At 25.9% G+C, this 16128-nt stretch overlaps 1 protein-coding gene across 1 annotated transcript in view; it reads left to right on the top strand.

Moving 5' to 3' along the window:
* Positions 1-1425: 1425 nt before the first annotated feature.
* LOC122506511 (lachesin-like) overlaps positions 1426-16128 on the top strand; it is a 50893-nt gene continuing 36190 nt past the window's right edge. Inside the window, exon 1 of the mRNA XM_043618737.1 lies at positions 1426-2208. Within this exon, the coding sequence (XP_043474672.1) occupies positions 2139-2208 (70 nt within the window). The 5' untranslated portion in view covers positions 1426-2138. The remainder of the gene's footprint in view (positions 2209-16128) is intronic.

Genomic DNA, 16128 nt, shown 5'->3' with positions numbered 1-16128 from the left:
CCGTAGGTGCCAAATTACGAATACGACGACCGATTTGCAAAATTCAAAATGGCGGATCCAATATGGCGGAAGATTTTTTATAAATTCAACGCATTGACTTGAAAATAGTTACTTGGGGGTTCTCGGGGTCGCTGATTACGAATATGAAGTCCGATTTGCAAAATTCAAAATGGCGGATCCAAAATGGCGGGAGATTTTTTTAAAATTCAGCAGATTCGCTTAAAAATAGTTACTCGGGGGTTCTCGGGGTCGCTGATTACGAATATAAAGTCCGATTTGCAAAATTCAAAATGGCGGATCCAATATGGCGGAAGGATTTTTAAAAATTAAGTGGATTCGCTTAAGACTCGTTTCTCGGGGGTTTTCGAGGTCGCTGATTACGAATATGAAGTCCGATTTGCAAAATTCGAAATGGCGGATCCAAAATGGCGGGAGATTTTTAAAAATTCAGCGGATTCGCTTAAAAAATAGTTACTCGGGGGTTCTCGGGGTCGCTGATTACGAATATGAAGTCCGATTTGCAAAATTCAAAATGGCGGATCCAATATGGCGGGAGATTTTTTAAAAATTGAGCGGATTCAATTAAAACTCGTTACTCGGGGGGTTTTCGAGGTCGCTGATTACGAATATGAGGACCGATTTGCAAAATTCAAAATGGCGGATCCAATATGGCGGGAGATTTTTTAAAAATTGAGCGGATTCGATTAAAACTCGTTTTTCGGGGGTTTTCGAGGTCGCTGATTGCGAATATGAGGACCGATTTGCAAAATTCAAAATGGCGGATCCAATATGGCGGAAAATGTGCATTATTGGCAGTTTTTGCAAAATAGAAGTGACCACGAAGTTTATTTTATACCTTATGGTAATTAGTTACATTGTATTATCTCCTTAAACTGTGAACTCTACAAAATAAATCTAGATCATTATTTTGAAAACTTACGACTTTGTATTTATAAATTTAGTTTGAATGAAATAATCTTCGCCATAAAGAAAATACAATATTTTGTTTTCAACTTTAAGAAGTTAAATTGAAATACTCATTGAAACGTTGATGAATTGACTTGGCAATTATAATTTTGCAATAATACAAAATGAAAGGGTAAAAGATGAAGAATGGTGAAGTCAATGGTCTTTGTATTTGCAGTGAGAGTGGAGGTGAGAAACGAATAGCGCGGCGGTATGGCATCCTTCGCAAGTGATTGAAAAACGTCTTATAAAGTGCGGAGTTCAATCAATCGGGAGTTGAAAGTACTAATTCATGAGATAAACAAATAATAGGAGCAACGGTGCGACTGAGAAGGCAAACTAAGCAAAAGGAGTGAGAGACAGTTTATCTCTCCTCTCTCTCTCTCTCCCTCTCTTCTACTTTCTCTCTTTCAAAAAATAAGAGAGAAAGAGGGAGAAAAAGAGAGAGAGAGAGAGAGAAACATAGAAAGCAGGGTGGGAAAGCACAGAAACTGAGAGGAGTTTGATCGTAAAGTAGGAGGACGCTTGCGCGTATCCCGGGCGGGCGCGGACAGTGCCACAGGAGCCCGGCACCAGGGTTCATAGAGCTTCGCCCGGGTCGTCGCGACGCCGAGCACTCCCCCTGAAATCTCGTTACGCTCGCGAGAGAGACTCAAGCAATTAAGTTCCCGTTCGCCGCGAAATCAGTACGCTCCGCTAGAAGAAAATTTTTGCCGTTAAAAAAAATAGAAGAATTATACTCTTCAAAATAAAAAAAAAAAAACAAAAGTTGGGTGAAATTTTTTTTTAAATAATTTTTTCCCCCCTCGTTATTTTTCTTTTTTCGTTTCAAAAAAGAAGATTCTCTCTATTTTTCGACAAGTTGGGGGGAAAAAAAGGGGAGAGGAGAATTTTGTCAAAGCGAACAACGAAGAGGGAAACGGAGAAAAAACAAGGCGCGATTATGTGACCGGTTTAAGAAGCCGGAACGTGATCGCGAGCACATGTTCCGGGATGCACGAGGTCCCGTTTAAAAAGAAAAAAAAAAGAATAACAAAAGTGTGCAATTGAATAAATATCAAATGGATTATTTTAAGTTAAAAGAAGAGAAAGGAAGAAATGGTGTGTAATTGAAAATTTTCTATTGAAATGTCATCCTCGTCCAATACGTCGTCGTGGTCGACATTATCACCATGAGGACATCCTCTTGTATCAACTACTACGTTCTGTGCCTCGTTTTCTGGATACTTTTGGGCATATCTGGTAAGCAACCTAGTGAATCGTGAATTGAACTTTTTTTTTTTTTCATTTAAGGGTGAATCGTTGAATTGGCAAATAAAGTGTAACCGAAAAATTATTCTCTCGAGGATTTTCTTGAAATGGATTAGGAAAAGAGGTTATTACCACACCGGGTCAGCTGGTATGGTATATACTTGTGGGGTATATTGTATAATGCATATCAAGCACTTGAATCGGTTTTCTCTTTTATCGAAAGTGGAGACGTTTATCCGGATCTGTCGATCGAATGCGAGGATGAAAAAAAAAGAAGTGGGCAAACAACCAAGACTCTCTTTTTCTCTCCCTCTTTCTCTTCTCTTCTCTTCTCTTTTCGTGAAGGTGTTCTGCAAACTCCACTCGAATTTCTTTACTACTGCTTTGCAAGTCTCAAGCACTCGTATAACCCATGAATCACTCTTGCGATTGCCAAGACTCCTTAAAGAAGATACCGGTGAACTACATACAACTCACTTGGAAAACAGCTGCAATACATCTTCCGCTCAAGTGATTCCTCTATATTGACAAATTTCAATGAGGGATTAACGATTTTCCTGAAGATGAAAGGCCTCTCTCTTTAGCCCCCCCCCCCCCTACTCATAATTTACTATAATTATTCTTTAGTGTCACTAGTTTCATGTGGTGAAAAAAAAATGCTTTCAATATAATTATCAACATGTTTTCGAAAATTTTTAATTTTTCAAAAAAATTAAAATATTTGGAATAGAATTTTTCCTTTGTTTTGAAATTTTGTAAAATCATTGCTCTATATACACTGGAACAGTACCGAAAGATTTAGAAATTTTCCCAGTCGTTAAGAGGATGAAATTCATCATAAAACATTCGGTTAAAAATATTTAAAACAAAAAAACATGGTATTGTTTTCGAAATCGATTGCTTTCTTTTAATTTTTCTAAAACTTTGAGAAAACATTCCTCATATTTAAATTCAGCAAAAAAATTGAAAATCATTCGCAAAAGCTGTTAGTGGAAAAAATTCAAAAAATATTTTTTTTATATTTTAAAAAGTTCTTCTTCCTTGAAACTTGGAGAAAACTTTTCTATATGTACACTGAAACAGTACAGAAAGATTTAGAAATTTTTCCAATCGTTAAGAGGATGAAATTCATCTTCGAACATTCGGTTAAAAATATTTAAAAACACTCGAAAAAATGTTTTTTTCTTCGAAATCGATTGTTTTCTATTTATTTTCCTAAAATTTTTAAAAAAAGGTTCCTCTGTTTTATTAAAATTCAGCAAAAAATTCAGAATCATTCGCAAAAAGCTAATAGTGAGAAAAATTCCGAAAAATTTAAGCCTTCGTTTTATCGAATTGTTTTTTATATTTTTAAAAGTTTCTTCCATCTTAAAACTTTGAGAAAACATTTCTCTATGTACACTGTAACAACATCGAAAAATTTAAACATTTTCCCGGTTGTTAAGAAGCTTAAAATCATTTTCAAACATTCGGTAAAAAATTTAAAAACATTAAAAATTGAGTTTGTTTTTAGATTCGATTGTTTTCTTTCAATTTTCCTGAAACTTAAAAAGAACATTCCTCTATATTTTATTTAAATTTAGCAAAAAATTCAGAATCAATCGCTAAAGCTAATAATGGAGAAAAATTCCATAAAATCAAGTCTTCGTTTTATCGAATTGTTTTTTTATATTTTTAAAAGTTTCTTCTTTCTTAAAACTTTGAGAAAATATTTCTCTATTTACACTGTAACAACACCGAAAAATTTAAACATTTTCCCGGTTGTTAAGAAGCTTAAATTCATCATCAAACATTCGGTTAAAAATATTTAAAAACACTAAAAAATAGTTTTGCTTGTAAAATCGACTGTTTTTTTTTAATTTTTCTGAAACTTTGAGAATACATTCTTATTATGTTTTACTTACATCTAGTAAAAAATTTAGAATCATTCGCAAAAGTTAAGAATGGATAAAAAAATTCAGAAAATTTAAGTCTTTGTTTTTCGAATCGGTTTCATTTCTATTTTAAGAAAGTTTTTTTCTTTCTTGAAAATTTGAGAAAATTTTCTGTTTTTCTTTCTTTTGAAGAATCTTGAGTTAAAAATTCCAGAAACATTTGCACCAAAGTAAAAATTTAAAACATCTATTTCTATTAGAATAATCAATTTTTCCTTTATTTTTACATAAATTTTCCGTAAATATTTGAAAAACTTGTTATTTTATTGCAATTCTTTGGTAGAAAATGTGAAAAATTTTCAAAATCTATTTATTCAGACATTTCAGAAAATTCTCCCGCATATAAATTTTCGTACTTCACTTTCAATTTGCTTTTCAAGTTCTTTGAAATTTTTCGAAAAACAGCTGCAAAAAAGTATTTTTTCCCTCTAGTTTTGAACTATGTAAAATTTAAAAAAAAAATTTAAAAATCCTTTCAATATTTGAATTTTAAACTTTTGATTCATCATTGAAATTCCAATTTCCAAATAAGAGGTATACTTTCGAATTTTTTTTTAAATTCTAAAAAAAATTACTCATTTCCTTTGAAAACTCTGGGAAATAATTTTGAAAAACAGCTGAGTAAGAATAAAAAAAAATTCGATGAACAAAATTGAAAAATAAAAAAACAATCTTTTCTTAGAAGTTTAAAGAACTTAACAATTTTTTAAAATACGCGAATTTGTGAGAAGATTGGAGAAAATTTGTTTTTTTAACTGTAATGAAAAAAATTGAAAAAACTATCCATCCGATAAGTTTTTTCTTCTTCTTCTTCTTTTTTTTATATTTATTTTGCTAAAAACAAAAATGAAATTGACCAAAGTTTACAAAGACGACAAACGACGACGATATCAACTTGAAAACGAAAGATGATATCTGTAAATGACGTAGTTTATGAACACGATAAAGTTTCCAAGTGATGGATTTCAAAGCCTTTGGAGCTATGTGGATTTTATCTCGGTATAGGGAAAATGATACAGATATAGAGTTTCATATCAATCAAATTTTGAATCAGAATATGAATCAAGATACATGAACCGATTATTCATCATGAAAAAAAAAGGACAAGCATCACACTTATAAAATATTAATGGAGCATAAACATTTTTCTCATTAATAATAGCCTAATGCACTCTATGGCATTTATATCTCAAAAATTTGAATAAAAATTGTTTACGTTTCATCTTTTTATTTTCATCAGAATTTTAAAAAAAAATTTCCTCTATTAAAAAAAATGGTAGGAAATGGTAAAATTTTTTCAAATATTGAAATAAAAATTCATTTCAATAAAAAATTCATTTTTAAAAAGGGGATTTAAGATATTAATTTTTAAATTTCAATTATAAAATTTATTTATTAATTATTATTTTTTTTTATTCAATTTTTCAATTCAAACAAAAGTCTTTTGGTACATTTATGTATACTATAATAGAGATTTATTTATACTCAGTAGAGTGGTTTGAGCATTTTGAATTTTACAAACCCTGTTGAACATTTAAAGTATTAATAAAATAATATTGCTGCAAATAAACGGTCATTACCTCTTGTTTTATTAACATTACTAAATTAACAGTTAACGTTGCAATAAAAACTGTTTGTAATATTCTCAATTTTATTATTATAATCAAACAGAATAATATCTTTAAAAAATTTACAAAAATTTACAAAAATTTGTTAGAAAAAATTATTACAAAAACTATTTTTAATAATTAAAAAAATATGTTTTTATTAATTATTTTAAATACGTATAGACATAAAAAAACATTCGTTTATATTGAAATTTGATCTTATTTGTGTATTTTTATTTAGGGTAGAGGACCCAATGGCCACCCTAGGGAAATTCTTGTGCATTATTTGGCAGCACTGAATGCAATAGTACAATAATATTATAAATGAATATCTTACCCTATAAAATTACAAACATAACCTCAAATTTTTTTTATTTTTATTATTATTATTACCTTAATTTTTATCACTATTATAAAGTTGAAAAAACTTCCTTTTTTTGGATCGGCTAATAGGAAGAATTATTTCTTTTTTTTGTAGATAATAATAAATAAAAAAAAGTTTATAAAAATATATTAATTTTAACTTCTCGTTGTATATAAATTTTGCCATATCAATCATTGTTTGTAACTATTGTATATTATATTTAACAGGAAACTGTCTGTCTGAAATCAATGTAAAATTTGTCTGTTAGCCATATTGAACTCTATAGATTTCTCTCTTGGCTTTGAAACTAATTCTGTAATTTCATCATCAACTTTATCAAAGTTACTTAGAATGGAGTTAAAATCAAATTCGAGAATTGATATACTAACTTGAAGTGCTTTATTGAAATAATAATCCCTTTTTAAGTTCAAAAACTTTTTGGCAAGAATGAAAAAGAAAAACTTCAATTAACCTTCTGTGTCCATTAGGGAGCAAATTTTACTAAATTATTTTAAATGAAAAAAAAATAATTTTATTATTATTTTAAATGAAAAAAAAATAATTTTATTATTGTTAAAGGTGAAAAAAATAATTTTATTATTATTTTAAATAAAAAAAAATCATTTTATTATTATTTATAATAAAAACAAATTATAATAATAATTTTACTCTAAAAAGTTAATATTAATGGAAGGAGTTAATTTTACTTTTATAAAAGAAATTATTTTTTTGGTCCACATTTTTTGTCTTTTGAATTTTCGCTCCTGCGATGCTTGTGGCGAATCACAATTCACAATAAACGAGAAAGTTGACAAAACTTCCTTTTTTGGGTCGACCAATAGGGAATTTATTTCTTTTTTGTCTTGCGATTTGTGTTTATCAACTTGACGTTCAATTTTTTCATGGTTGGCAGCATTTTCTGTTTGGAGAGTAACTGACAAACAGACGACATTTTGTTGTTTCCCTTTTTTTGGTGAAATCGTAGAAATAAGACTTGAATGGATGTATTTCCTTTGTAGAGTGATTTTTTGTAAAGTAAAGTTCATTTAGTAAATTTTTCTTATACGTAAGAAAGGAAGGACAATTACTTGATAAACTGGGTCGAATTTTCTCAAAAATATAATATCAATCTTGGTTGGAGGGTTTTGCCTTTTTTTTTCTTTGGAAATGAAAAATTGACGTCTAACAATGGTTTAACATTTAATTATTCGATTGTGTAAATTATAAATCATTTTTTATTTTGTCCTGGAAAAAAATAATCAAAATTTCATTAAATTTTTCTCGAATCTAACAGCGAAAATAAGAGATTATCTTTAAATCACCAACTCTTCTTCCACTCTTCAATTATTAAAAAAATGTGAAAAAAATTTAAATCTTTAATATCATAATAGAAAAAAAATTTGATAAATATTTTGAAATTTCCATCATTCTTTTCATCCAACAAGAGAAAAAAAAACGTTTATCGATATTTTGCATTAAATATTTTATGCTTTTTAAAATTTTTCCAATATCTGGAGTGTCTGCACATTTTCACGAAGGTTTTTTTAAAAAAAAAGAGAAAAAAAAATAGAAAATGAGTTGACATTTTTATGCTACCGTGAATCAGTTAGAAGGCAACTAAACTTAATTATCTCATTAGAGCTAACACACTAACTACTCCTGCTGCGTTAACTCCAACATCAAAATGATTAGGCTCTATCCTGAAGCAAACGATGCCATTCACTACTTTTTTTTCTCATTTTTTTTTTTTTTTTTTTTATTATTATTACATTCATCATTAATTTCTATATTTTCTCTATTTTTTCCCCTCCCTCACATTTTGTCTCGTTTCCTCTCTCAATATTCACGTAAAATTTATTAAATTTCTCTTATTGTACTGATTATCAATTGACCCATATCTGAAAATTTTTAAATCCATAAATTTATGAAAAAAAATCCTATTGTAAAAATAATAAAGAACTTCCCTTTCGTTTTTTTTTTGCATTCATCTGGTAAAATTTTTTTCATTGACAAAGAGGTTTTAAATTTAAAAATAAACATTTAGATTTTCATAAAATAATTCACATAATATCTTAGTTTTTATATATTGAAATTTTACATTTGGTTAAAAGTTATAATCTCTATTTATCACTAATGAGATAATTAATTTTCTGTAATTCTGTAATCTTCCATTTTGTTCATGTAGGAAATATTTAAATATTAAAACGGAAACAATATTCGTTTTATGATTATTAAAAATAAAATAAAAATTACTCTACGTACTTATTATTTTCAATAATCTGTTATATTGGAATAATTTTTTAAATTTTTTGTCTTTTTTATTTAACTAATATCGAGAATAATTACAATTTATGAAATGATAACAAAAATCATTCTCATTCTGCTGTTTTTAAAAATAATTTTAAATAATTAACTTAAATAATAAAATAATAAATTAAATATTTAACTTTTTAAATAATTTTTCTCTTTAAATGTTTAAAATTTCAAAAATTAATGTACTAAAAATCATTGAATTCTTGTGAAGTAGGTATTTATAAAAGAAATTTTTAAATAAATAAATTTTATAAAAAATTAAATTATTTTCAGTAATTGTAATAAAATTCTTTATAGTCAATTTATAATTTAAAAAAATCTTCATAAAAAATCCAACTAGGTTATTTTTATATAAAAAATAAAATTCTTATCAGGATTTTAATTATTTTCAATACAATTTTAATTAATTTCTTCGAAAATTTTGACTATTTTTAAAAATCTTGTAAAAAATAACCAAAAAAATTCAATCTTTTTTTAAAAATAATTGAATTTTTCACAAGAGTTCAATTATTTAAAAAACTTTTAATAAAATCTAATTCAAGAATTCAATTATTTCTAATTTTAATGAAATTGTCGTGGAAATTCAATTATTTTTAATAAAATTTTAATAAAATATTCTTTTAAAAAATTCACTTATTTTTTCAAAATTTTGCAAAAATTCAATTATTTATAGATATAATGAATTTTTTCGCAGGGATTCAATTATTTAAAAAGGTTTAAATAAAATTCTATTCAAGAATTCAATTATTTTCAGAAATAATTAAATCGTCGATATACTGAAAATGATTGAATTCTTGTAAAGTATTTATAAAAAAAATTTTTAATATAATTGAATTCTTGAATACAATTTTATCAACATTTTTTCAATAATTGAATTTTTTCGAGAAAATTTAATAAAAATTGTATTCAAATTAATTTAATTCTTAGCAAGATTTATATTTAAATTCTTTCAAATAATTGAATTTTTTTTGAAAAATTCATTTAACATTATTTTTGAAAATAATAAAGTTTTTTTAAAAATAATTTTTACTGAAAATTTTGAAAATAATTGAATTTGAAGAAGAATTTCTTTTAAGTTTTTTAAATAATCGTGTTTATTATTAATTGTAATTAACGATTTTCCTACTAAATAATGTTAAAATTGTTAAAATAGAAAATTAAATTCTTATGAAACAATTTTATTACAGTTTTTGTAAATAATTACATTTTTTTTTTAAGAATTTCATTAAATTTTGTAAAAATAATGTAATTTTTTAAAGAGTAATTTTAATTGGAGATTTTGATAATTGCAATTTTCAAAGAAATTTATTGAAAACTTTTAATTTTAATTTAAGAAAAATTTTATTACAATTTTGAAAAATAATTGAACCTGTAAGAGAAATTTTATAAAAATTATCTGGAATATAATTGTCTTTTTTCGAGAAATTTTATTCAAATTGTGTTGAAAATAATTGAATTTCTCCGAAACATTTTAATTGTTTATAAAAATAATTGAATTCTTGCCAATAATTTTTACCAATTTATAAAAAGAATTGAATTGATTCGAAGAATTTTTTTTTAAATTATTGAAAATAATTGAATTTTTATTAAAACTCTTGAAAATAATTAAAATGTTAATATTTTTAAAAATAATTGTCTTCTTTCGAGAAATTTTATTAAAAGTGCATTGAAAATAATTGAATTCGACCGAGACATTTTATTATTTATGAAAATAATTAAATTCCTTTTGTAAAATTTTATTATTTATTAAAATATTTTAATTCTTTCGAAGAATTTTCTAATTTATGAAAATAATTTAATTCCTCTGTAGAATTTAATTTTTTATTAAAATATTTTAATTATTACGAAGGATTTTTCTTATTTATGAAAATAATTAAATAATTTTTGCTGAGAATTTTACAATTCATAAAAATAATTGAATTGTTTCAAAGGATTTTATCGGAATTTTTGAAAATATAACATTTTTTAATTTACAAAATAATAAGAAATGCAATATCAATATTTAAAAAAAATGTTCGATGAGCTGGCACGCGTATCATTTGCTAGTTATTTTAATATTTTTCAATTATTATTATTTCTCTTTTATATTTTTTTTAAATATCAAAAAAATTCAATAAATCTAGCCCCCTATATATTTTTTAATATTCACACTTTTAAATAATCTCACATTTTACTTTGAAAAAAGTTTTTCCACACAAAACGTAAATTAATAAAATTATGAGAACTTTGATAATTAGGAGAGTATCCAATCAAGTGAAAAATATTGGCATCAGAGCATCAGGTGTGAAAAAGGTGTTTTAAACCTTCTACCGTGGAGCCTTTTCATAAAATCTCTCTTCGACACTTTACTAAGTCGATTGGATGGCTGCAGGGATTTTTGACATGAGAAGCGGAAGGACGTAAAGTAGAAGTGAACGATATTTTTTTTTTCCTCTCACTCTCTCTTTCTCTCACGTGACCCTCCTTCGTTGCTCTGATTTAACGAAGACTTATTTAACCCCCACAAATGAAACAAACTTCCCCCTCTCTCTCTCTCTTTCTCTCTTTTTACATTTCGATCAATTTAACTCTGACGAATAACAAAAGCGAGAAAATAAATTTGACAAAAATATACGAAACATTTGTCAGGCTTGAAAATCAAACAAAATAAGCTCTATGAGACTTTTAGAAAGTTGCAATAAAATAAAAGATCAATATGATTTTATCATAGAGAATTTTAAACAAAAAATATTTTTTCTAATTTTTTTTCCCTAATTTTTTTCAAGTAAACTTTTTGATAAAAATTTAAAAAAAATTCCGTAACTCAATTTTGGATTCTAAACTTGACGATTTATGTAGGATACGTTTCGTACTTATTTTAACTGACTTTTTTTTTCTAGAATAGAGTATAAATAATTACCTTGTTAAAAGTTAAAGTTGAGAACTTTCAACAATGGAAAATGTTAATTTAAGAATTAATTTATCTAAAGTCTTTTAATCTGGGTAATTTTTACCATGAGAGACTGGAGGAGCTCTTTAAAGGAACTTTTTTTTTATTAACTTTGTTAGATGTTCATTATAATTTTTAGCAATAAATTTATATTCCGTTTAATCATAAAGCTATACATTTTTAGTGAGATTTACCAACAAAAAAGAGACGAAAAAATATTGCCTTTTTTTCAAAGTGGAAAAGCTTTATAATGTTATGTAGAGTACATTCTACTTTATTATCACATTTTAATAGCCAAAAAATTCTAAAATTAGAAAACAAAAAACACGAAGCTTGAATAAAATATGGTTCTATATAAAAAAAAATTGTTAGAAAAATATTGTTTTATTATTAAAAAAAAAAAACTTTTGTTTAAAAAAAGTAAAATACCATTTTTACCAATTTTATTTCACTCGTTATTTTTGTGTCAAATACAAAAGGATTTTTACTTTTTTCCAACAAAGTTTTATTTATTTTTTATTCTACTACTATTTTTTATTTATTATTATTTTTACAATTTTTATTTATCTTTATCAATTTTTTTTTTTGTTTTGTCTCCTAGTTTGAAAAATTAGGCCAAGGGTGTAATTATTTTAATAGTCTAAATTCTCTGTATTCGTTTTTAAATCAGACTTTTACCGATACGTCTCTCTATATCCCAAGGTTTTGGAATTCAATTGAATTTTACCGATTGATTCAATTACGAGGAACAGGGTCAGTCCAATCCGAGACTTTCGACAGAATACGAATCAAAAGGACAGACGAATTTAAACCCAATTCTTGATTTACTTTTTTTTCGTGTGTCTTCTATATACTGTGTTATTTATTTTTCCCTTTAGTCCTCTAATTTTTAAAAGAAAAATTTCCTTCAACAAAATCATGAAATCAAATAATTAAAGTGAAATTTTTTTTTACTTTCTGAATAAAATGTGAATTTTTAATCACAATTTTTGATCTGCTGAATTTTGATTTTTTTTTCTTTTTTTGAATTTTCTTCACCTCACGGAAAATTATATTTTAGGGAAAAAAATTTCCATTGCAACAATGGTTAAAATTTAACAATGGTTAATTTCAATCAATACTTATGTTTGAAATAATTAATTAAAAAAAAAAAATGTATAAATTTTTTTATCTGATAACTACAAATATATGTTAGTAATCTAACATCAAAAATTATTTCATTAGAAGTTAAAATTTGATTATTTTCTCACCAACCCTATTAAGATTGTTATCAAATTTTCCTAATTTGAGTTTTATTAACATGACAAGTCTTTGTAATCGAATGACCTTTACTTCAAATTCCCCTAGAAAGATTTTAATCATAATTTAAAATTTTTTCGACACTGAATTATTTCATTAATTAGCGATTAAAAACAAAAAATATGAACACAACAAATAATTACAATTTAAAAAAAATTTTTTTTGGAAATTTTTCAAAAATTCACTTTTGATTTTATTGATTCTTTTTTTCTCCTTTTTTCAAAAAAAAGAATATATTTTTTTATATCAGAAAACTTTCAATTTACTTTGAAGAAAAGTTTATTTTTGAATAAACAAAGAAATAGAAATAAATCGTTTGATAAATAGTTGATGCCTGTCATTATTGTCAAAGAGTGATGATTTTTTAATTTACTCCGATAAACATCGAATGACCTTCTATTTGTAGAGAACTTCCCTTCAAATTGAAATTAGAAAAAAAAACCAGAAAATATTTTCATCCATCATTCTCACATTGTGTACATGACAAAAATAATAATTAGTTAACTTAATCGTAAAAAAAACTATTATTTTTTTTAGGTAATAATCGAAAGTATTGATTAACAGAATAAATACTGTTCATAGAAATTTGAAAACCAAAAAAAAAATTTTTCCCCATTAAATTATTCGAATAAAAATACAACACATCAATTAAAAATACGATTTCTTTATATATTTGTATTTTTTCTACTTTTTTTAGCTTTGGAAATTTTTTATGCACAGAAAAACATTACACGAACGAGGAAATAGAAAAAAAGAGAGAACTTAATGAGTAGGGAGTATTTTTCCAAAGGGGAGTTGATTTCGAAAAGAAAATATATAATTATATATATATAACGTTACCACAAGGGAGGGTTTATTCAATGACTTGTCTAAAATATCGAAGAAAACATGAAAATGAAAAGATCGACTCTTTTTGTCGAGCTTTTTACGCGTCCTGATTTTGCAAGTGGGTACTTATTTTTCTGCAACGTTAATGATAGTCATTGTTCTGGTTGTATAGAAATGAAGACATTTCCCCAACTGCTAATTGCGGTAAATAATCGTTCCCGTCTGAATAACAAAAGAAATTTTCTTTTAACAGTGAAATTGTTTTTCTGTTGTACTTTTTAAAATGTCTACATTATTTTAATGTATTCAAAAAAAATTTTTTTTTTACATATTTATTTTCTTCCCTTTTTTAATTTGTTTGCTTAATTCGATAATTTAAATTGTTTTAAATTATATATATTATATTTTTTGTTCACTAAAAACAATTTATCTAATTATAAAATCTAATAATTAATAATTTAATTGATTATTTATTAATTATTAAACTACAATTCAATTAATAATTTCCACCGTTTGGATACAATTCATTTTTCTTTATAATAACTATTAAGCTCAAGTGAGAGTTTCTGTTTTGGATTGCAATTACGTAATTTGATTTCACTTCAATGACAAATTTGAATTCATTTCGAAGTGGATTTTATTTTTCCTTTGACATCATATTCATTTGGTTAGTTGACATTGTTATTCTTTTTATTATCGAGTAGTAACTAGATTCGCAAATTATTTACGAGAACTTATTTTCGAAAACTCGTCCACTGTTACCTGAAAACATTATTATTTTTTATTCAAAGTCTTTAAATTAATTTTTTTTAATTACCGGTTAATTTGAATAAGCAATAATATGTAATATCTGTACTAATTTTTCTTTTGTGTTTGGTAAAATATTTAATTTACTTGATTACTATATACCCTTAAATCCCCACTCTTACATTTCACGCAAGTGAACACGAGAAACAATGACTAATTTTGCCAAAGGTTCTGAATATATACCCCGAAATCCCCACTCCTACTTTTCGCGCATGCGAACTGCTACACTTGGGAGCAGAAGAGAGAATGACGCAACGCGCCAGAGGTTCCGAATATATACCCAGAAATCCCCACTCCTACCTTTCGCGCATGCGCATTAGATCCCCTGTCGCGCTACTCGCACCTACTCGCGTCAAATTCGTCCCACTCCATCAGTCCCACTTCAGACAGATGACTTCAGCCACCGCTGACAGTACATCGACCACTGTTCAAGAACTGGAAAAATTGCGCGACAAGGTTTTTTAAGGTGAAATTCTGAGCTATTTTGTATCCTTTTAAACATTTTTATTTCTAGACACCCAACTGAATGCATATCCATTAAATTAAATGTAAAATACTTTTCATGGTTTGTAAAAAAATTTTTATCCTTATTTGATCTTTCCGCTGGGTAACGTTTTGTTAGACAAATTTTTGTCAACCTATAATTTTTCTTGATAAAACGTAAAATGCGCGCACTGAACAACGGAAGGAAGTTGAAGGTGGAAGAAAGGTCGGAGGGTTAACGGAGTGGAGGAGACTGCATGAAATATTTCGTTACACCAAGAAACATTTAACGCTCCCGTGAGTCACGATAAATCGCTAAATAAAGTTTCAACGGCAAGGAACGATCTTTACGACTTGGCGAATTCGCAGAACGCAGAGTTATGCAATTTCTTTTCAAAACTCCCCAAAAAAAGGGAATCTATAAGACTTTAATTTAATCGTAAATTTGTCATTTTTCTCCCGCAATAATATAATATGTGCAATTTCCTTTTTATATGTATTCAATTGATATTTCCAGTTTTTGGTATTATATATTTTTTTCTAAATTATAAATTTTTAATTATATTTCTCCTTTTCTATAAAATTTTTTTTTGCTACTAATTAATAACTGTTTTATATCCAATTTTTTCTAATTCAAATGTAGAGATTTTAAAAGTGAGGGAAAAAATTCAGAATTATTTTCTACGCTCCCCTTTTCATGTAAAAACTTTAAATAAAATTGGAGGAAATTATTTAAAATTTTTGCTTCATTTTAATATGCAAAATTTAATGAGCATTTGAATCGTTTTTCAAAACTCCTCTTAACTTTTAATTTTAATTTGATTTTTACGCTCTTAAAAGTTAAAAGCTGATTTTCAATAAAGCTCGCTGTATGTTAGCATACAAAATGTTAGTAATGTTAATATATATGAGAATGTTTCATTATTTAATCTCGAGAGATATTTTGGTTCTTAATTTATTAAAAAATAAAAAGTTTTTATTTGATAATAATAGTAATAATTAATGTTACAAAATATAATATTATTTTGTATTTATTGTAATTAGTATTCATTACGAACTTAAATCGAAAATTAGTAATTACTATTTTGAGTTTTGATTAATTGCAAAATAATTCGAAAATCATGATGATGATCATTATAAACAAAATAGTTATTACACTAATTAGAACGCTTTTATAAAATGTTAATTGGCTTTTTAGTTATAAGTATTAACCCGGAATGATTGCAATTATTATTTGAATTTAGAATATTGGAAGAGTTAAAATTATACAAACTGACAATATTAAATAATTATTTTACTAACTATTATTAAAAGATAATTTATTGTTTTTACGTTATTGAATTAATC

Source organism: Leptopilina heterotoma, unplaced genomic scaffold (genome assembly GCF_015476425.1).
Source record: "Leptopilina heterotoma isolate Lh14 unplaced genomic scaffold, ASM1547642v1 Lhet_42, whole genome shotgun sequence".
Lineage (NCBI taxonomy): Eukaryota > Metazoa > Arthropoda > Insecta > Hymenoptera > Figitidae > Leptopilina > Leptopilina heterotoma.
Note: the sequence above shows the minus strand (reverse complement) of the source record. Positions and strands in the feature narration are given on the sequence as shown.